General features: G+C 35.2%; 1 protein-coding gene across 1 annotated transcript in view; it reads right to left on the bottom strand.

Annotated features, from left to right (window-relative positions):
• The window catches only part of LOC138323274 (DNA-dependent protein kinase catalytic subunit-like), a 114,806-nt gene that overhangs the window by 88,310 nt on the left and 2,234 nt on the right, over positions 1-24,262 (bottom strand). Inside the window, exons 4-29 of the mRNA XM_069267743.1 lie at positions 23,635-23,709; positions 22,839-22,944; positions 22,297-22,409; positions 19,842-19,941; positions 19,402-19,553; positions 19,170-19,262; positions 18,095-18,154; positions 16,449-16,544; positions 15,368-15,450; positions 13,347-13,431; positions 12,786-12,954; positions 12,053-12,219; positions 11,434-11,574; positions 10,984-11,120; positions 8,013-8,096; positions 7,250-7,325; positions 6,383-6,505; positions 4,674-4,793; positions 4,386-4,542; positions 3,743-3,858; positions 2,929-3,121; positions 2,140-2,351; positions 1,605-1,712; positions 1,026-1,124; positions 535-659; positions 202-296 (exon numbers count right to left, since the gene is read on the bottom strand). Of these exons, the coding sequence (XP_069123844.1) occupies positions 202-296; positions 535-659; positions 1,026-1,124; positions 1,605-1,712; positions 2,140-2,351; positions 2,929-3,121; positions 3,743-3,858; positions 4,386-4,542; positions 4,674-4,793; positions 6,383-6,505; positions 7,250-7,325; positions 8,013-8,096; positions 10,984-11,120; positions 11,434-11,574; positions 12,053-12,219; positions 12,786-12,954; positions 13,347-13,431; positions 15,368-15,450; positions 16,449-16,544; positions 18,095-18,154; positions 19,170-19,262; positions 19,402-19,553; positions 19,842-19,941; positions 22,297-22,409; positions 22,839-22,944; positions 23,635-23,709 (3,085 nt within the window). The remainder of the gene's footprint in view (positions 1-201; positions 297-534; positions 660-1,025; positions 1,125-1,604; positions 1,713-2,139; positions 2,352-2,928; positions 3,122-3,742; positions 3,859-4,385; positions 4,543-4,673; positions 4,794-6,382; positions 6,506-7,249; positions 7,326-8,012; positions 8,097-10,983; positions 11,121-11,433; positions 11,575-12,052; positions 12,220-12,785; positions 12,955-13,346; positions 13,432-15,367; positions 15,451-16,448; positions 16,545-18,094; positions 18,155-19,169; positions 19,263-19,401; positions 19,554-19,841; positions 19,942-22,296; positions 22,410-22,838; positions 22,945-23,634; positions 23,710-24,262) is intronic.

The raw sequence follows: 24,262 nt of genomic DNA, 5'->3' as shown, positions 1-24,262 counted from the left end.
AAGTTTGAAAATTTGACAGATTTGAGGACCAATTGAGGAGCTATTCTGTACTAAATTTGAAATGTCAGTATGGAATAAATGCCCCCATCTCCACAGGAATGGACAAGACGGGAGGAAATACAACAGACGTGGACAATTGGGTAAGAGTTTATGCCACATTTTATAGTAAAAGGCATAATAATTGTAAAATATCAAAGTTACCTAATGACTTCTCGTCCTTGTGTGCGATGGCCAAACTCTCAACAAAATGGACGAGGATCTGGAAGGTGAATATATCTACTAAGGTGTTGTCTTCCCTGAAATACAAACACCTTAGTTTTCTTATTTATATTCTCATCCAATTGCCTCATGATTTTCTTGATTCTAAGTAAATCATTGTAGATAAAGAAAAGACTTTATATATGAAATGATATTTTGCAGACCACGGAACACCAGATGGATGAAAGACCATACATGGTCTATATCAATGGGTTTTCAGATACCGAACATCTTGCTGCCTTACAATAGAAAATTGCACACATCAAATAACACTACCTGAACACTGTGTATATGTTGTTAAATGCCAGTGCAGCCCCGAGTCTTTTGAAGGCACTGGGGTGTAGGGCATAGGTAAAGAGTCTTTTTAACACAGACTTAGCATTGGTAGGACTAGTCTCCGTCTGAAACAAAAAATATGAATATACAATAAAACATTGGTTATCTTTTAACTTTGATATTCAACTCTTATTTTAAACAATACTATAAGACATTGGCATATACCTCACAATTTCTTACTAACATACAAAGTTTATCAATGCCAAGAATAAAAGTCAAATGATTACTATATATATCAAAACCAGTGTTAGCAACCAAGCTCTGTATAAAACCACCTGCTAAAGAAGACCATTTTTTCTAGGATCCTAAATGAGCAATTTCAACATAATTCAACCTGTGTATAAAGACCACCTGCCTATAATTACCATTTCAACCTCTATTCCTTGGGCGGTCTCTATAGACAGGATTCACTGTATATGACCAGTACTTACTTTTCTAGATGTGTGTTTTATAGACCACTTCATGAACTCCCGGAGACAGGTAGCACAGAAGTCCCTAAGGCTGGTGTCTGTAGGCTGAATTATACCGTCCTGGAATGGAGGTAGTATAACAACATTATATCATAAAGTGGATAAAGTTACACATTAAAATAATAGAATTATACAAGTTTTGTTATAATTGCCATTCACTTTTTTCATTAAAAATTTCTTCTGAATATTTGAATTTTTTTCCTTAACCAATGAACAGTCATAAACCAAGAATCATTACTTATATATAATGGAGTATGTGTTGATTCCACTTATTTGAATACATGTACATCATGTTGTATCGATAATAAGTATCAAGGGTCAAAGAAGTGATATCAACAGGATTTTCCAGATGACAAGGGATCCCATCAAACGTAAGTCTGTAGGATACGAATTACTTCAAATGGTAAATATGGGACAAAGAAGTAATTCCAACCATGTGGACAAAAACAATTGTCAAATTTTCATGGCGATCTGCCCCTTTATCAAGACACACTAAAAAACACGATTACATAATATGATGCAAAAGTATCATTAACATACAAAGATGGCATCCAATAAGGACATAGTTTCTTCACTCTCTGCCTTCTTACTGCCTGTAAACCAATGGATGATCTGCATCGTCAGGGGCTCAAACAGTTGCTTAGCAACCTACAGTAGAAGAAAATAAACACATAAATGCATCAAATGTTTTACTTCAATCAATATAATATGTATCAAATTTCAAATTTTCTTTTTTTGAATTTTTAGTCTTTTTTTTTTTTTTTTATTCATTTTGTTTTTAGACTGATTGAGAAATTCTAAGACCAGCAAACCCTACACAATGACATATTAACTATATCTAGACGAAGTATTTCTTAATGTTTATCAAATTGAATATGATTTGTTTAAAATTATAACAAATGAAAAACTCCAATGTCCAGATAAGTTTTTCTAATTAAATGTCTTCTCAAACCATAGCAAATTCACTATGTAGGTATAGAACTAGTAGCTAAACACAAAGGTGAAAGACATGACAGACAATTAAGATCAAAATGTCTCAGTTATGCAGTATCTTTTATTATGTTTGAATACTTACCAGTTCCACATCACAGGCCAACTGTAACAGGACAGGAAACAGGTTCTTGTACAGCGGTGCCATGGAGTTTCTCTTAGCTGTCTCCCCCGGCTGGGTGGCGCCCCGCCCCAGGGAAAACAACACCAGGGAGTGGAGTAACTCACAGGCCGCCACCTTGGTCTGACGATCACTAGACTTTGTAGCTAGTGCAACAACATGAGGCAGGAACGGATCTATCGTCACGAAAACAAAGATCATTGTAACATTTGACAAGAAATCAAGTGATACAAATCTGCATTTATATGCTGACTCTTTAAAATTAATTAACAATCTAAAGTTTTGTAATGAACACCAATACAAAATCTAATTGGGTTTTATCAATCCACATCTCACACATACCAACAGCTATGGTTATTCAGAATGGCCTTCCATGTATGCAAGGCAATTTGTAGTTTGATTTATATGTTTTTTAGAGACTATGCCATTCTTTGTAATTCCGTTTTTGCCCATTACAGAGTTATCTCCCTTGCAAGTAGGTATCAATTGTATCATTACCACGTGTACACAGATTATGTCATTTTCTCTGAAAAATACTATGTAATATTCATAAAAACATCACATAACAATCAGTACCTACCAGCAAGGGCAGATAACTCCGTAATATGTAAATACAGAATAGTCTTTAGGTTTGATCATTAGGGTCTTAGTTTAATTTTCTACCTCTGTTTAATTTGCTCAACTTTTTTCTGGCTATAATTTCTTTTATCATGTCACAGATATCAGATGATCTAAGAAAAATCAGAGACCTACCCAGGAATATGGTGGGCTTCATGTCTATAAAAGGCATATCAAACTTAAGATGGCGGTTTTTGTCCCAAGCGATGGCCTGCTTGCTGACTTCTGCCTCACTGTCTGCCAGCAAGGCATAATTCTGACTGCCTCCCAGGCCTCCTAGATACCGCATCACACGTAGCTTCACCTGGGATAGTTCTGACTCATAGCTCTGGTCAAGGAAAAATGCCACAAGGCTATAATTAATACATATGAAATGGTAAAATTAATGGTGTTAATGAATAAAGTCTAATTAAAGTTCAATTGTTGACAAATGTAAAACTTCAGGCCACAGTAGTTAAACAGATGATTAAATTAATCATTTATGATTAAAACTTTTATTCTCCTTACTTCCAACGTGCTGTCAAAACAAGTCTCAGAAGGCAACAGAGTTTTATACAGTATAATGTTAATGAAATTTCATATTTTCTGTCAAAATAGGTTTTATTTCACCTAATGTTTTCACAAGTTGTAAAACTATGGTTAGTCTAGCTACTTTATATAAGGTACCTAAGATACTAACTGCATTATCTTTACAGTAGAGATCCTGATACTGAATTACAAAAAATGTAATCCTAGAAAGCAAATTTTAAAGCAAATCTACTTACCTTTACCACACTTTTGACCATATGCCCAAGGTTCCCTCTATAACAGTGTATATTCTTACCTTCTCATCCTTTATGGATCCTTAGTCCATTCAGACAGCCAACTTTTCCCTTAGTAGTGTATAAGGGACAGAATTGCCTACAGCATATTTAAAAACCTTGATGACAGATAACAGGTATATTCTTACCTTCTTGATCTCATCCTTTTTGGGCCCTTTAATCATACGGACAAACTTTTTCCTTCCGCGCCCAGTCTTACTTTTAGTCACGTTAACTGTACTATCTACAGACACTTCCTCTGCCCCTGTAAATATACATAAATGAGAACAAATTATCACTAGACTGTATATAAACACACTTTGTCAAACTCCTCATGCTCATGTTTCTTTCTTTGCTATCTCATTGGTAATTTTTTTTTTTAATTATCACAATTGTGTTTATTCGATTGTTGGATTAATGTTTATATCAAATAAGCACTCCCCCAAACGCCGCAAATTATCTGTCTCGATGGCCTGGCCGAAACAGGAAGAACTGGTATGGTCATATTATGGATGTAGGAACTTGGTAGAGGAAAGATGATGGCGAAACTATCAGCAGACACTCAACCTATTATTACCTGGCAAATATAAAACCACAGGTTGGAAGTATGTCAACTGGTCACACTTTTATCAATTTGGCAGCCAAGACCTCTAATTTTGCTCTCACTTACTAGTACTTTCGCAAAACTGAAATACATACACTTCCTGAAGTTGAGTTATATCTAAGGAAACCTGAAAATATCACCTTTATCATCAAAGTGAGTGAAAATATCGAGAAATATGGTAATGTTACCTTTATCTGCTGTTTTGAGGTACGTATCCAGGTGAGGTAGTATTTTACAGTAGTGTGGCTGTATGACAGAGGTAGGCAAAGTGTCCGACCAATATTCCAGGGCATCCAGTGCCACCTTGGCCAAGGGGAGATAACTCAATCCCATCTTCAGTGTTATCTGCAAGAAAATATTTCAAACCTTTGACTAGAAAACATCATTTAAAGTAAATTAATTAAATGATTGGTTTTGATCACTTGTGAATCATCATGCCTATTTCTTAGTCAGATGATAGTTAGAGGAATGCCCACCTGTATAACTGGTACCACCTCCACCATCTGCTGGGCAATGATCTCCTTTGGGAGAGCCAGGATGAAGGTAAGACAGGAAGCCAGAAGATCATCCTTATACTGCTTCATTCGGACTAGAACCTGTTACAACAAACATCAGATGTCAACATCTGTCACAAATAATATATACAATGTAACTTTGTACTGCTTCATTCGGACTAGAACCTGTTACAACAAACATCAGATGTCAACATCTGTCACAAATAATATATACAATGTAACTTTGTACTGCTTCATTCGGACTAGAACCTGTTACAACAAACATCAGATGTCAACATCTGTCACAAATAATATATACAATGTAACTTTGTACTGCTTCATTTGGACTAGAACCTGTTACAACAAACACCAGATGTCAACATCTGTCACAAATAATATATACAATGTAACTTTGTACTGCTTCATTCGGACTAGAACCTGTTACAACAAACATCAGATGTCAACATCTGTCACAAATAATATATACAATGTAACTTTGTACTGCTTCATTCTGACTAGAACCTTTTACAACAAACATCAGATGTCAACATCTGTCACAAATAATATATACAATGTAACTTTGTACTGCTTCATTCGGACTAGAACCTGTTACAACAAACACCAGATGTCAACATCTGTCACAAATAATATATACAATGTAACTTTGTACTGCTCCATTTGGACTAAAACCTGTTACAACAAACATCAGATGTCAACATCTGTCAACAAATATATACAATGTAACTTTGTACTGCTTCATTGGACTAGAACCTGTTACAACAAACATCACATGTCAACATCTGTCAACAAATATATACAATGTAATGAGCAAAATAAAAGAGCCAACACTTACATTATTTCAGATACCACTGGGTAGCTGTAGTGTATGTGGATAGATATCCAACTGTTATGTGAATATGTTGACTTTCCTTGGAACAACTTTTACAATGTTATGTGTGGAACAACTTTTACAATGTTATGTGAATATGTTGACTGGAACAACTTTTACAATGTTATGTGTGGAACAACTTTTACAATGTTATGTGTGGAACAACTTTTACAATGTTATGTGTGGAACAACTTTTACAATGTTATGTGAATATGTTGACTTTCCTTGGAACAACTTTTACAATGTTATGTGTGGAACAACTTTTACAATGTTATGTGAATATGTTGACTTTCCTTGGAACAACTTTTACAATGTTATGTGAATATGTTGACTTTCCTTGGAACAACTTTTACAATGTTATGTGTGGAACAACTTTTACAATGTTATGTGAATATGTTGACTTTCCTTGGAACAACTTTTACAATGTTATGTGAATATGTTGACTTTCCTTGGAACAACTTTTACAATGTTATGTGAATATGTTGACTTTCCTTGGAACAACTTTTACAATGTTATGTGTGGAACAACTTTTACAATGTTATGTGAATATGTTGACTTTCCTTGGAACAACTTTTACAATGTTATGTGAATATGTTGACTTACGAGGGGAAAGAACAATCAGCCAACATCTTATTCATACGACTGACTAAAACTGTTTTATATTAAGTGGTGGCATCTTTTTGGTAGACCTTGAAGTTAATTTCAATCACTGACAGAAAAAATTCTTCATGTACTTGGTAGGAATACGATAATGGAGCATAAACAAAATCCAATATGTTATTTTCAACGTAAAGATATAAACCTCTTTAGAGAATTTTTTCATGAGTAGATATGCACTATCCCATTGTTGTGTCCTTGCTGTCAGCTGTTGGTCGACCTCCATAGAATCTGTTGGCTTATCAGAAGGACAGACAGTTGCAGCATCCTTCAAAATAAACAAACATCATTCTTATCAGGCTTGTTGGGCTAGATCAATGCTGAATAAACCAAATGATCCGTGATATTTAAAACAGTAATGAAACACTTATTCATTAGAAAAGTTTAAGGTAGTTAGATTGAATAGTCGGGTATTGAAACCAGTCTAAATGCATTTGTTGGCCTTCCTTAAATATTAAGCTGACGGTCAAGTTCTGCTTATGCTGTCATATTTTGACCATTGAAACTAAGGGAAAGCCAAGGGAGGCTGTGTGGAAATGTCAACACGGACATAGCCAGCTAGAAGGACGTTTTAGGATTCCTATAATATAAATCAATTTCTTTGCATGCAGAATGATATTGACGGTAAGCTTTATTTTTCTATTTCAAAAAAAATTATACTGGATATATCAACACCATTTTGACCGACTTTAGCCTTCCTTTGCTCGACTTTACACTTAATCAAACTCAAAGAAAAAACTATATAAATTACTGGCATGCTACACAGATGAAATTACAACAGGTTATATAAGCAAATATTGAATATCTTCTTAATCATCCACATAAACATGTACAATCTAATGTCTTTCTCTGATAATAGCTTGTCCTTTCATATAAGACAGATTGTTTTACAAGAATTATTTCTTGTGTGTTTTGTTTTGAACTAATGATGAAAACTAATAACTTAAAACCAATAATGATAAATAATTAAGACAGACTTAAGGAAGTATAAAAAATTTAGGACACACATTACCTTGAAAAAGTTGAGCTTGTTAGAAATCTTCATACTCAGTGCTAACAACTTGTAGAACCCGCTGACCAAAGGATTACTTTAAAAAGGATATTAATTTATTAAATATAATTACGAACTTGATTTTAATATACTGAAAATGCAATACAATTCAATTAGTATATGGAGTTGGATTATGAATTTTGAATTGCATTTTGGCAAAATTATATGATTTGATATTAAATAATAATAAAACAAAAGATTGAATATCATTGTTTCCCTGAAAACAAACGAACAGCAGGGTAATTTTAAACATAATCTACTGTAGCTGACATCGGTACCTCGATGAACAACAAAACGGAGGATGGTCCAGACCAGTCAGGATATAGTATCTGATATAGCCACAACAGCATAGACCAGTACATTAAATGTAACAAGAAAAACAGGAAAAGTATACGTAGGGACTGTCTATCAAAGAAACCACTCTAGTTACTGGTAATTGAAATGTACCATATTGGACTCAATAAGCGCCCAGGGTGCTTAAAAATTGATAAAAATGAAAAGGTGCTATATCTAAACCGTTTTATGTAATTTTGGTCCTTACTTATGCCTGAGCAATTGAAATCAAGGTCTCAAGAAGGGGGCGGAGCGCTTATAAGGACATGGGCTCTTATTGGGTCAATTACGGTACATGTATTCACAAATTCACAATGTATTGTATCAGTATATACTTTTGCCTTCCATTTGAATAGCAATACATGCTAAGGTCATCACGAGTGTTACTTACTCTGTCGAGCAGAGGATGACTTTGTGACAGAATGTGAAGATCCACTTCTCAAACAGTTCGTAGTGGACAGCTGGTAGGAGGTCTCTGTAAGCAAGCTTATATCATAATTCAGAAATGGTAGGCAGAAAATCTGGCAAAATTGTACTAATAGAATGACCCATAATTCACTTACCAAAGAATTTCTATAGTAAACTTGGGACATTTTCTGACACCTGTAGTGTATGCTTGGTAGCTTACTGCTGTTTATTGACTTCAATAAAACTGGTATATGAAGTATGGTGTGTAGTGAATGCATGTGTACTTTGGTATATGAAGTATGGTGTGTAGTGAATACATGTGTACTTTGGTATATGAAGTATGGTGTGTAGTGAATGCATGTGTACTTTGGTATATGAAGTATGGTGTGTAGTGAATACATGTGTACTTTGGTATATGAAGTATGGTGTGTAGTGAATACATGTGTACTTTGGTATATGAAGTATGGTGTGTAGTGAATGGATGTGTACTTTGGTATATGAAGTATGGTATGTAGTGAATACATGTGTACTTTGGTATATGAAGTATGGTGTGTAGTGAATACATGTGTACTTTGGTATATGAAGTATGGTGTGTAGTGAATACATGTGTACTTTGGTATATGAAGTATGGTGTGTAGTGAATACATGTGTACTTTGGTATATGAAGTATGGTGTGTAGTGAATGCATGTGTACTTTGGTATATGAAGTATGGTGTGTAGTGAATGCATGTGTACTTTGGTATATGAAGTATGGTGTGTAGTGAATACATGTGTACTTTGGTATATGAAGTATGGTGTGTAGTGAATACATGTGTACTTTGGTATATGAAGTATGGTGTGTAGTGAATACATGTGTACTTTGGTATATGAAGTATGGTGTGTAGTGAATACATGTGTACTTTGGTATATGAAGTATGGTGTGTAGTGAATACATGTGTACTTTGGTATATTAAGTATGGTGTGTAGTGAAAACATGTGTACTTTGGTATATGAAGTATGGTGTGTAGTGAATATATGTGTGCTTTGGAAGACTGCGGAATGGCAGACTGAGTTGATGGTGATATGATACAGTTTGCAATTACCATGGAGCCTATCATACTGTGGCAGCAAAGTCAGCTGTTCCATGCCAACATAGTATATAAACAAGAGGCCCATGGGCCTTAACGGTCACCTGAGTTAGAATATATAATGAAACAAATAATGAAACAAATTAAAGACATATAAACACTATATGCTGGGCCTTGAAGTTGGTCAGTGATTTATAAATTTGACTTTTTAGACTATGAAGAGTATTTGCTTCCATCAAACCTGTGACCTTAGAGGTATTTTTTGAAATTTTAATCATTTTGACCCTGTTTGGTCCTGCCCCTCTGGTCCCCCAGGGGGTCATCAAGGACGGATATGGATGTTAAAATGCTATATCTTAGGCTAATAATTCTTATCAAGTTTGACTAATTTCCTAAGAAAATTGGGCAAATAATGTTCACAAAAATGTTTTTCCTATATAAACTAAAGTAAACTTGACCCCTCCCCAGGGGGTAAAGTGAGACCCCAAGGTCATATAATTCACAATTTTTATAAAACACCTTAAGACCTTTCCATCTTTAATTATTTGATTCTACTATATCCAGAATTTTAGAAGAAGATTTTTGAAGTTTAGCCTAGCTATTTGACCCTTTTTTAGCCCCGCCACTCTGCCCCAGGGGGTTGGCCAGGACCAATGTGGATATGATATTAAAATGCTATCTCAGGCTAATAATTCTAACCAAGTTTGACTCATTTCCTATGAAAATTGAGCAAAAAATGCTCATTAATGTGTTTTTCCTATATAAACTATAGTAAACTTGACCCCCTCCCCAAGGGGAAACAGGAGACCCCATGGTCATATAATTTACAATTTTTATAAACAAACTTTAAGACCTTTTCATCTATAAAGTGTATTTGATTATACCATTTCCAGAATTTTAAAAGAATATTTTTGAAGTTTTAGCCTATTTGACCTTTTTTGGCCCTGCCCCTCTGCCCCCAGGGGGTCGGCCTGGACCAATATGGATATGATATTAAAATGCTATCTAAGGCTAATAATTCTAACCAAGTTTGACTCGTTTCCAATGAAAATTGAGCAAAAAATGCTCATAAATGTGTTTTCCCAATATAAACTATAGTAAACTTGACCCCCTCCCCAGGGGGAAATGCGAGACCCCAGGTTCATATAATTCACAATTTTTGTTAAGGACCTTAAGACCTTTCTATTTATGAAAAGTATTTGATTCTACCATTTCCAGAATTTCAGAAGAAGATTTTTGAAATTTTAGCCTATTTGACCCCTTTTGACCCCGCCCCTGAGGCCCCTGGGGGTCAGTCATAGAAAATTTGTTAATAGGATTAAATGGCCATCTCATACTGATAATTCTGACAACATTTGACTCATTTCCTATTACAAATGACCAAATAATGCACAAAAATGTGTTTTCCCAATATAAACTATGGTAAACTTTACACCCTCCCCAGGGGGAAACTAGAGACCCCAGGGTCATATAATTCACATTTTTTATAAAGGACCTTAAGACCTTTCTATCTATGAAGAGTATTTGATTCTACCACATTTGTGAGTAAAGAAGAAGATTTTTGAAATTTTACTCAATTTTACCCCTTTTGGCCCCTCCCACAGCCCCCTGAGTGGTGGGGACCATATAATTCACAATTTTGATTGGCCTTATGCTTTAGAAGGTTTGTGCAAAATTTCATTGAAATTGCTACAGCAGTTTTGGAGAAGAAGTCGAAAATGTAAATTGTTTACGGACATACGACGGACAAAAGGCGATTAGAATAGGTCACTTGAGACTTTTGTCTATTTAGACTTTGTCTCAGGTGACCTAAAAAGTGTCAGTATTTCATGTACACTGATGTAGAACACAAATGACTATGACATCAATATCCAACGTAGAACTGACCTACAGAAGTCGACGAGGTTGATGAAGACCTGATGATCTTTAGGCCTGTTGGGTTGTACTCCCTGAGTGGGGTCCCCAGTCGTCCCTCCCTCCTCTGACTTCTCTCCACTGGTTCCAGCCACATCCTCTGACTCAGGCTGAAAATACAAAACATTCCAAATTCAAAAATTTTGTGTCTCAGCTTCTGTTTGGTTGACTCCAATCTTCCCAAATACTTAGAGGGAAAGGTGGTTATATTTGAAAAAACATTAATTTTTTAGGAAATACAGAATTAATTTGGGAAATGAGTTCACACAGAAGTTTAAATTTCAATTTTAGCTGAAAATAATCTACAGATGAAGCACTCATATGGGGACTTTTCACAATTTCTGATTCTTTGTGTTTTTTACATCAGGATTCTATTGTCAATTAATGTAAAGATATTAAATACTCAAATTAAAACTTGCTCACCTGTGATGATAACTCTGATGTTGAGGTTGATGTTAAATCAAGCTTAGAAAGAATCTTCAGCACTGCAGCAATCAGTTCATCATACATGACATCTGTAAGGCGATGTCGCACATCTAAACTAATGTCCGCCACCGAGAAATCCTACAAGTATATGTCATATAGTCCTAGATGTAATACGATAATTACATTGTAAGATATCAGCCACCGGAATATACTTCTACAAAACTACACCATTAAAGTCTGAAAAAGATATAAGGCCTCAATCCTGGTTACATTTTTACACAGAATCCTTGTGAAATCAAGACATCTATAAGTCTGGAAATGTCATATCAAGAGTATCCTGGCAAAATCAGGTCTTCTAGAACTGCTGTTGTGTGAAACCAAGATTAGATTTCTAAACATCATCTTGATGACATTAAAACATAATTACCAACGAAAAGTCTGCAATGGATATCTCATATTAATCCTGCCCTAATTCAGACTTTTACATCACAATATTGTAAAATCATGGATGAACATCTCAGCTTAATCCTAGTGACATTGACTTTAATTTTTACTGTTATAATGTGAAGTCATACATGTCACCTTCACCTTATCAAAATGCACTACAACACCTTACCTTAATCCTAGCACTGTTTAGTAAGCCTGTCCACAATGTTATATAGTCCTTGTAAGTGATCTTCCTAGCTAGGACGGCCTCGGGACTTGATTCTGTCTCTGTCTGGTCCATCTGTTCCAGTTCTATCACAGGAGGGTGAGAGCAGGTCCTAATCAGGCCCTGAAATACTACAAAACAAAATCAGAAATTTACTGAAGATTTAAAATCTATCCACAGAAAACAAGACAGGATGTTTTAGTGAAGAAAACTGCTTAAAAAGAATGTCTCAGTGTCCATATGGAATCCAAACGGGGTAGCACAGACAAGACATGTAAACACTATATACACCCTCTTTCATGGCAACTGTATAATAATGGGGAATACCACCACCACAATCTATGTATTTGCATATAACAGAGTTATCTGCCCTTGCAGGTAGGTATTGATTATGACAACATGTGTTTGCAAGCGTAACATACTTTTAAGAGAAAATTATTTGAGTTTTGTTCACAAAATAATGATGTCACAATGGATATCTTTAATATGCAAAGACGGAATATCATCCTAATAGTTAATTAAGAACTATATGGAGCACATACATGTGAAATCAAGTTACTGAGGATCAATTAATAATCTTAAGAGAAATATCCAATAGGGAAAGAGGAGTGACAAATGACTAAAAGTTATTGTCTAATTTCATCAGGAAAATTAACCCTAAGGTCAAATTGACAGTTATGAATAACTGTGTACCTACCTACACCAGACAGTATTTGCTGAAATGTTGTGCCTTTTGGCATGACAGCCAGTAGCAGCCAGAGTATTGACTTGAGGCACATGAAAAAGTGAGTCTGTGGGAGGGAGGCTATCTTCTCTATCAACAGTACCAACAGCCGCTCCAACGATATGGCATAGGTCTCTGAAATCTAATGTAACATGAACAGTGTACTGTAAACCAACTTTCTTTCCCAGCTACTAAATTTCGTGACTTCCATTTCAAAAACAAGTTTACAAACATTAACTTTCGCAGATTTAAAAATTGGCCTATCAGTAATTTGCGGAGAAAAACTTTCACAAATTTACTTTTATCACAAAATTCCCTAGCGTAAATCGCACGCAGAAGAAGGTTGGTTTACAGTATATTGAAATAGTAGTTGCTTAAGTGAGATGGCACAAGTCTCAGACACTGGCAAAAACACTTGATAATGAAATAGAATAGTTATTGAAGGCACACAACTCCAACATTTGATGTCACAAAATAATCCAGTAGATCAATATAATTCCGAGTAAGATATTTGAATCAGAAAATTCATTCTACCTCATCAAGTTGTTTGATAATGTTACCGAGGGCCTCTAGATAGCTTGGTAAATTAAACAGCCTCTCCTCAAGATTCTCATCTTGACTACAATACAAACAAAAAATTGAGAGTTACTTGTTAAGACGTCATACTCAATATTTGATCAATATTTGATATAATTTCTTCAGCAAATTAAGCAAAACTCTGATTTCGTTCAACTTACTACTTGTCATAATTTTTTAAAGGCAAATCATATAATCAATAGCTGACAATTATATCTTAATTATAAAGTATTCCTTTCCTCCCCCCAGCATTATTATTATAAATAAATCATCACCAGGGATCACTTTCCCTTTCTATTAGCAAACAAAATACAATTTTAACACTGAGGAATTAACTAACTCAAGTTTTGTAAACATGATAAACAACAGTCACTTGTTGGGGAACCTCTATTTATCAAAGTGCCAAGGCCACTCATAGATGCTGTGAATGAAGGACTCAAACAAAGGAATAAAGAAATTGGTTTTTCATTTAAATATAGAATTTAGTAAACTATACATAAGTGTGCAGTGTTGAATTTCAGAGTTTAATAAAAAATATTTACGATATACCCTATTTATTTTATGATATTTGAAGTTTTTCAAGAACAATAAGTTGAATAACTTATTATCCTGAAATAACTGTAATAAATTTTATTTCTAAATTATTTTTGAAATAACGATTTCAACACCAATGAAACCGTTCAGAATCCGAGTATCATTTTTTTGTAATTCTTTATTAATTGCTAAATTATCAATTTCATCAATGTCTCTTCAAAGACAAAAAAAATAATAAGTAAACATATCCGTATCTTAATATCCACTTAACATTGAAGAATATTTTCGGAAAAATATAACATTAGAAATATTACCATTTCCGGATATGTTTTGGTTTCCTTTTCAGAAAACTAACATGGGTTGCTTTGACAACTTTTGACTAATAAATCATGGCCAGATACTTTTGCCAAAAAAATGTACATTATTTCATTACGTATATCACTCGGATTTCTTTTAAATTCATAAGAACGCTAGCCGTTAACATCAAGAAAGCTACATGTAATGTATCGGACTTTAGCAAGTCTTCGTAAGCCTAACTAACAGTAACTGGTTGGCGAGATATTATCGTGCAGAACATTTATCGTGAGTTTTGCTTTGCCGAATTTTGACTTATAATAAAACATGGCCATATACGTTTGTCAAGTAAAGGGTACATTATTTGGTTACTTATAACAGTCAAATTTCTTTTGAATTCATAAGAACGCTATCATCAAGAAAACTTCCTGCAATACATTGGACTTTAGCAAGTCTTCATAAGACACGGCAATATAAGTTCATTTGTCACTTTAAGTTGCTCGTACATAAATAGATCTATATTATCATTATATTTTGTAAGTTTATGTTGATAGATTTGGTACTTTTTCCCTTTCAATATACTGCAGTTGTCGATAAACAAAAGACAGAACTCCCAGTGGCAGATCAAGGGAGGAGGCACGTACTCAAAACTATTAACTTTTACTGCGCAATAATATCTCAGATATAGTTCGTCAATACAACCAACACAAAAAACTTCATTAGCGTTATAAGAACTCTCTTTGCAGTTACCTTGTTAACATTTGATTACAATAATCGATCATTAGCATGAATAACATAAAATTCGAATAAACATACACAGTCCAGAATTCACCGAAAGTCTGTCGTGGAGGAAGACAGCGAAGAAGGCGTTGTTCGTGACTTTCGGGAGACCAGTGTTCTCGGAGTAATACAAATATGATAGAGTCCCAACTGAACACTTAAAACACTCCATCAATGGTATATACGTATGTACAAATTCTATGTCTGTGATTTTGAATATTGGGGTTTTATTTTTTCATACCATCAAGTAATACGTGAAATGAACTAAACAACTTTTAATTTTCATCGCGGAGTGGTTTCATTGTTTTGATGTGCACAGGCTCTCCGAGCGTACCTAAGAATGCTGTTTCACAGCATCAAAAATTCTGTACCTGAGGAACTGTTGTTCACTTTTGGACATCATCTCACTAAACATAAACTGTACGTCTGCTTGTTTCAGAAAGGTCTTGCATGGCTACAATAATAATGATTAGATCAGAAAATGTTATTAAAGATGACCATTGTAAAACGAGTTGGTAGAAAAGCAAAAATTTTGTCATTCCTAGAAACTAATGACATAAGGCCAAAAAAAATTAATTCTTAGTTTCTCAGGCCCCGCCGCATCAACATTTACCCCCCGCACCAACTTTTTTATGCGCCATAACTTAAAAATTAAAATCGAGACCGCCGCATCGAACGCACCCCAAATTTCCATTCGAACTCGCCCGCAATTTCCATTCGAAAACGCACCCCGAAATTGGCTCCAATTTTAGTATGCACCTTTCATTTCCGGTAAAAAATGGCTGCCGATGTCAGCATTTGCTCAAAACCGAATGTTTCCTCCCAGGATTATGTATTTTCAACTGGTTTTCTTTGGATATAGTGACGATTGAGATATTTAAAAGCTGTTCTTAAAGACTGAGTAAGAATTTACATTTTCTACACGTGTTTTCATTGATTTTCATGTCCTTCAAGTGAGAAAAAAATAAAATGTTATCTGCCGCATTTGTTTTCAGAGAAATAAAAAAATAAAAAATATTCCCGCCGCCCGCACTGACTTTTTAAAAAAGTGGCCTGAGAAACTAACAATTAATTTTGTTTGGCCTAAAGGCTAAATTTAAGAGTTGAATAACACAAGTGTATAAGAGGAGATATTTGTGTGTACTTTTTCTATGGTCTTAGAGTTTTGATATTTTTATGGATAGAAATATTCATTTAGCTGATGGAGCAATAAATACACTATCAAATATAATCAAAATTTGTTGTTCTAATATACACGGTTTTACAGCAACCACGAAAACAACTAAAGTATCTACACAATGAACATTTCATGTTAATATACAGTATTTGAATTAGAATACATTATACTGTGTGATACCTCACATATACCAGTCAAATATTACTGTACACAGTATTCTATCAAATATGTATAATTTATAAGATTGATAGTATTTGTAATCTTTAGATACGTACAGCGGCCAGCAGACCGTATCCACGAATGGCCAGTGACACCTCCTTGGCACTCGCTGATGTGTTGTTCATCAAAGTACGAAACTCTTGTATAAAGAACTGTAAACAAAGACTAATAAGTTACTTCTGTTATCTACCTTTTGACTAATTTTTCTCTATAAGTATAAACAAGAGGCCCATGGGCCTTAACGGTCATCTGAGTACCTTGGCAATAATCATATAGGAAATTAATTAGATATAGTGTCATGGTTGCCATTTTCGATTGGGATCAACCAGAGATGTAACGACACTTTGTTGGGACCATGTCAGGCTCCTTTCATGCAAGTTTCAGCCGAATCGAACCGGTAGAACTTGAGAAGAAGTTCAAAATGTGTTTTCAAGATGGCAGCTGTGGTGGCCATCTTGGATTTCGGATCAACCCGAAAAATAAGAACACTTTGTCGGGACCATGTCAGGATCATTTCATGCAAGTTTCAGCCAAATCGCACCGGTGGAACTTGAGAAGAAGTTCAAAATGTGTTTTCAAGATGGTGGCTTTGGCGGCCATCTTTGATTTCGGATCAACCCGAAAAATAACAACACTTTGTCAGGACCATGTCAGGATCATTTCATGCAAGTTTCAGCCAAATCGCACTGGTAGAACTTGAGAAGAAGTTCAAAATGTGTTTTCAAGATGGCGGCTGTGGCAGCCATTTTGGATTTCAGATCGACCTGAAAAATGAGAACACTTTGTCGGGACCATGTCAGGATCATTTCATGCAAGTTTCAGCCAAATCGCACTGGTAGAACTTGAGAAGAAGTTCAAAATGTGTTTTCAAGATGGCGGCTGTGGCGGCCATCTTGGATTTCGGATCGACCCGAAAAATAACAACACTTTGTCGGGACCATGTCAGGATCATTTCATGCAAGTCTCAGCCAAATCGCACCGGTAGAACTTGAGAAGAAGTTCAAAATGTGTTTTCAAGATGGCGGCTGTGGCGGCCATCTTGGATTTCAGATCGACCCGAAAAATAACAACACTTTGTCAGGACCGGTACCATGTCAGGATCATTTCATGCAAGTCTCAGCCAAATCGCACCGGTAGAACTTGAGAAGAAGTTCAAAATGTGTTTTCAAGATGGCGGCTGTGGCGGCCATCTTGGATTTCGGATCGACCCGAAAAATAACAACACTTTGTCAGGACCATGTCAGGATTATTTCATGCAAGTTTCAGCCAAATCGCACTGGTAGAACTTGAGAAGAAGTTCAAAATGTGAAAAGTTTACGGACGGCGCACGGCGCACGACGACGGACGAAGCATAATGACTATAGGTCATCCTGACCCTTCGGGTCAGATGACCTAAAAAGATAATTTTGATTTACACACCTGTAAATCTATGGCAATATGAAAGTGAACAGATAAATCATGACAAGTATGAAGACTAATTCTAAGTTCTATGATTGACCTTGATTAAAAATTCTTAATCTGAATTTCTCTGATAGTTCAGGTTGACATTTATACTCATAAAATATAATCTGACTTAAAAGTTTAAAAACTTGAAACTTTACTGAAATCTTAGTTCCATGATTATACAGTTGAAATTCAGAAGACCTGAAGTTATATGGCTATTTAATCTGTCCTTGAAGCTGTCAACAAGATAATGTCTGACCTTGAAGACTGCTCCCTCCTTGTGACCTTCCTCTGCTCTGGTAACCAGCATCTCTGATATCTGAAGGTTGACCGAAATAGAGACAACACATGTGCTTCAATTTCATCAAGAGGCCTAAAGGGCTCATCTGGTTAATTCAGTAAATGCAATAAAACAATCTTTCTGAAAAGTATCAAAATCCAAGACGGATGCCTGGTGGCCATCATGTTGACTCATATGTCCCAAAATGCAATGCCTAACTTTCAGAGAAATAGCGATAACAAACTTTAACTATTAAATTTCAAAATGGCTGCTGGGCCGCTATCTTGTCTACCGATAAGTCTCAAAATGCAACATGCACAACTAGGGCCCTAGGGGACCCTATATATGATATTTGAGAAAGATCCCTTCAGCACTTTTTGAGAAATAGCGGTAACAAACTTTAACTATCAAAATCCAAGATGGCCGACAGCTGTTGGCCATCTTGTTCATCGATCAGTCCCAAAATGTAATATGCACAACTAGGGTCCTAGGGGAACCTGTTTATGAAATTTGAGAAAGATCCCTTCACCACTTTTGAGAAATAGCGGTAACAAACTTTAACTATCAAAATCCAAGATGGCCGACAGCTGTCGGCCATCTTGTTCATCGATCAGTCCCAAAATGTAATATGCACAACTAGGGTCCTAGGGGAACCTGTTTATGAAATTTGAGAAAGATCCCTTCACCACTTTTGAGAAATATCGGTAACAAACTTTAACTATCAAAATCCAAGATGGCCGGTCGGCCATCTTGTTGACCGATCGGTCCCAAAATGCAATATGCACAACTAGGGTCCTAGGGGAACCGACATATGAAATTTGAGAAAGATCCCTTAAGTACTTTCTGAGAAATAGCGGTAACAAGAATTGTTAACGGATGGACGGACGGAAGGACGGACGACGGACGAAAGGCGATTTGAATAGCCCACCATCTAATGATGGTGGGCTAAAAAACTACTTTATATTACAAAAGATCAAAACAACTATTTAAGGAATATACTTTATGACATTTTTCCTACCAAGATAACAATCTAAAGAACAATAATAGAACTTACCTGTCCTAAGAAAGCCTCTATGGCACTCAGTCCTAAGTGTAACATGTCGCGGTTGTGGTGACGGCTCCAGTAACGAAGTTTGTCATACATTCCCTGTCAAAGACATCATTGTGGCAAAATTATTATTGATCTCTTTCTTTTAGACTATAAGCATTTGATAAACTTTGAGCTGTCATAATATTTTCTCACATTAGAAACATCTTTAGTAATAGGTAAGCTCCTAATTTTGTACCTGATAGTCCTCTATGAGATATAGGCTGAACTGTGCGGCATGCTTTGTAAACAACTTGAGACCAGCGCTCGGCACATGGTATCGAGTGTAATCAACTTTTGGGTCTATGGCCATCCGGGCATACTTAAATATTTCATAGGATTGTTGTGATCCTGAAATAAAACCAGGTTAAGATTAGAGTGAAAAGTCCACCCATCAGGTGATGATTTTGGACTCCCTAAAATTAGATTTGATGACTGCGATTAAAGACACACAAATATCATTTTGGATCTTCTTCTGAGAATTAATTTTCAAGTTTTAAAAATTGCTTTAATTTCAGATTAAGATTAATGCATGCATACTAAAGTGCAAACAACATACATTACTTGATGCAATTAAGGCTTAGTATTTTTACTTTCTTGGCAGATTATGTGAAGTCAAGTTGACATGGTCTTTCTTACTTTCATCGGCCGACTGGGTAAAGTTGACGAGACAGGAAGTTAGACCAGATAGACTACCAGCTATGATCGACAATTCTGCCTTCCTTGTCTTGGCAGTCATCTGAAAATAAATACAAATTTCAACTCCTAATTTCTGTACAGAAAAATAGATGGGCCTGTATTACTGAAACTGGTTCATATTACTATTCTAGTATTACTGCAACTGGTTAATACAATGTACTACATTTCTATCTAATCTAACAAATCATACAACATTACACAATGAACAGATATGCAATTCATTCCAATTAATTCAACACTTACATTAAAATGGATATCTAAATCAATATGTTATATAAACATTATGCAGATTTTACTGAATTTGGACCTCATGTGGCATTTTATTCATTACATTTTTATGCCTCATATTTTACCTTTAGCATCACATCAAAGTGCAATTGAAATTCAATTAACATTAAATCTAAAAGGTAAATGTCTAATTGTGATGGATCTGCATTAGAAAGATCTGATAAAGGGCAAAATGAATCAAACTAATGAATCAAACTTGATTTCTACAAGATCTAAAGGTCATAAACTGAACACTTCAACTCACACATACGGCAGACAAGCGGAGTATAATGCACCAATTAACAAGTAAAGTATCATATTCTACCCAATAAGCATCCCTCCCCTTTTTGAAGCCTCATTTCAATTGCCCAGTCACAAGACCAAAACTATAAAAACCGTATAGGTTTGCAATAATTTTATCTTATTAAACATCTTTTCATTTTTTCAATTTTTTAAAAAGCCCTGGGTGCTCATTGGGTTCGAATGTGGCAATAGCCAGCTTAATTTTTTTTATTCAAACCTTTCAAACTACTCAGTTTTAGTTGCATTTCTATAGTTGTAACATTTGATTACAGCCATGCTACCCCAGCTGAGAACGACGCGTGTATATAAACCCCTACCGCTCTACCGCTGACTTGTATCGATGTATTGAATGAGTGTACTGTAGCCGTGTTATTTATAGACTCAAGTACTGTCGCCAAATTCACAGGTAAATTGGTACTGGTTGCTACGCTTCGGCCTCTCATCCAGCTTAACGAAACTGAATGGCTAGTTAGCTTAACCAATCTATATATCATCAACAATGCGTCTGTATCTACTTAAAAACATAACAAATATTCTTCAAATTGCATCAACATTCACTTGAATAGTATTTTTTTATCTTAGATATTTTAACAAATCTTCATATTTCTAGTAAAATTGCATATGAAACTCCTTATAGATCTAGAGATGCTCATTACGTAGGGAACCGCCATACCATGTACCGGCTGCAGGCCTTGTGCAAAAAGTCAAAACACACATGGGATTTATAAGATGAGTCTTAAACTGCCTATATTTAGGATTTTCAATAAGTGGTTTGTAATATTATCACAGCAAAACTGACAAACCACAAGCTTAGTGGCATTTTTTTATGCGTACTGTTATATATAATTAGCCATCAGCTTGGATCTGGTGCCGTACAGGTAGTTGAGTTTACTCACAATGTGATTATTGCAAGCCAACGTATCTGCTATCCGATTGCTCTTTAAAGTTTGTTAATGATCTCAAACACACTTATAAATTGTTGTGGCAATTTTAAGTAACTATATTATAATATTTTCAAATAGTTCTGATAACTATTCATGTGTAATATCTCCAGACATTGACATGTGTATGGAGTACGGCGGACTGCCAATGTTTTTGACATGTTCTGCAAGATATATTTCACTGTTTCAGTTACGGTGGCCAAGAAAAGAAAACAAACACATGCAATTATACTATGTTATTTCTTCTAAATACAACACTTCTTTGTGCAAGTTGTCAAGCATTTATTGTGAATGTAACACCTTTATAACATTGAATTTATGGTTCCCAAGACATTGTTATCCTCAAAATTTTTGAATGAGCAAAATATACCGATAGAAGATTTTTTTCAGCATTTTATCCCTAATAAAAAAAAATCCATGTGCAAAGTACACTGGTGTGTAAGTTACACAAGTTTTTATGGTATTTGTAACAATTAAGATTGTGCTTGGTACAGCTAATGTAGCCAGACGCCCACAATTTACCTGTGGATTGGCGACAGTACTTGAGTCTATAAATAACACGGCTACAGTACACTCATTCAATACATCGATACAAGTCAGCGGTAGAGCGGTAGGGGTTTATATACACACGTCGTTCTCAGTTGGGGTAGCACGGCTGTAATTGATTTGTGTTTGAGGTCTTTTCTAATTATGTCAGAATAACTCAAATTTCAGTGATGACATGTATCATCCAAACAATTTCAGGGTTATGCCTCTTTGTCAAAAAGATTAAACATTTAACTCCTCCTAATCTACTGGAGGGTTTTTAATGAAACTCTGTGACAATAATCTTTATACAGTATAGATGTACCTCCTGTAAGACAGTTCTTATTGCGACCAATTACCTCAGCTTTCAGTGACGACACACATAAACCTATGAATCTCTCAGAATAGCTGGTCATGTGTTCTGGGTACACCTCAGCTACTACACCCAACAACACAAAGATACTCTCCTTCACTGAAAAAAAACCCAAATAAATGTCACATTCTAACATGTTGTTCTCATAGCAAAAAAAAAAAAAAAAAAAACAACGTAAAATTTAAATTATTGAATTAACCACACAAAAAATAAAATATAGTCTCAAGATAAAAATTGTTATCAAATGTCAACTTTACCTAACCAACATTTGCCATAGTCTGACCCACAAATTGATTTTTCATCTTTTCCCTGGCGGGTAGGTATCCGTTGTGACATCATTTTGAAAGTAAAATTTACTTTTATTTTCTCTGAAAGTATGATGTTAAACTCTAAAATACATGACGTCACAATCAATACATGTACCTACTCACAATGGCAAACACTTTGCCATATGCAAATACAGAATAAAGTAAAATCTTCCCCACACACAATGTCCATCAAGATCAATATTATGAAATATATTTCCACCTGTCGATGTCACTTTTCCTTTAGAGAGTTCCATGAAAAACTTTTCAATTATCCTGGGGATGTTGAGGTCTTTTCCAATGTTGGTTCCTGCTGTCAACTCCAGTAACTAAAACATATATTTAGTGTTGTTTACTCATTTGTAAATAGCATTTCCTATGGTTTTCAGATATGACATGAAATAATCAAAAGGAATTTCTAGACCTGTAAATTTGACCTCAAATGAAGGAAATACTGAACAATTACTTATTTCAGTACAATCCTACATTAACAACCATGATGGCTATATATTAAAACGATGTAAAGGAAAATTTAGCACAATCATATTTTAGTGCATTTCTGGTACAAAGAACACTAAAATAAGATCACCACTTAGGTATGTATGTTTACAGTATTATATTTACATTTTCACTGCAGTCCCACTATGTAACCTTACCAAACGCAGTTGGCAGTCATATAGACAATGAACTTCAATTGCTATTGTGACGTCACAATTTTCTTGTCAGCGATCACGAAAGATGACTGTTCAAATGGCTGTTCAATCCATGACGATAACAAATGATTTTTTCATTAAAAATGCAAAATCCCTTGGGATTTTATCATATCATTTCAGTTGAAATTCATAGCTGAATGGATGCAAATTCAACATAAAGCGCTAATGCGATTCGCCTCTGTCCAGTTTGCATTCATATTGGCTCAGAATACCAACTGAAAGATGTTCAATGCTTAAATATACATAACCATTTGATAATTACTACCAAGGATCTTCCATTTAACACCAATACTGATTAGACATTACCTTAGCCAAAACAGAGACAGCTCCATTCTTGACTTTGGCAAATCGGTCCCGAAAAAATAGGGTGATGCAAACATCCTGTTAATAAACAAATACACATGTCTTAGGGAGACACAAACATCCAATCAATAAACAAATACATGTGTCTTAGGGAGTCACAAGCATCCCATCAATAAACAAATACACATGTCTTAGGGAGACGCAAACACGCTGTCAATAAACATATACACTTGTCATTGGGAGACACAAATATTCCATCAAAAAAAATACACGTCTTATGGAGACACAAACATTCCGTTAATAAACAAATACACATGTCTTAGGGAGACACAAACATCCAATCAATAAACAAATACATGTGTCTTAGGGAGTCACAAGCATCCCATCAATAAACAAATACACATGTCTTAGGGAGACGCAAACACGCTGTCAATAAACATATACACTTGTCATTGGGAGACACAAATATTCCATCAAAAAAAATACACGTCTTAAGGAGACACAAACATTCCGTTAATAAACAAATACATATGACTTATGGAGACGCAAATATCCCAACAATAAACATATTCACATGTCTTAGGGAAACACAAATATCCTGTCAATAAACAAATGCACATGTTTTAGGGAA

The sequence above is a fragment of the Argopecten irradians genome, chromosome 5, assembly GCF_041381155.1.
Source record: "Argopecten irradians isolate NY chromosome 5, Ai_NY, whole genome shotgun sequence".
NCBI lineage: Eukaryota > Metazoa > Mollusca > Bivalvia > Pectinida > Pectinidae > Argopecten > Argopecten irradians.
Note: the sequence above shows the minus strand (reverse complement) of the source record. Positions and strands in the feature narration are given on the sequence as shown.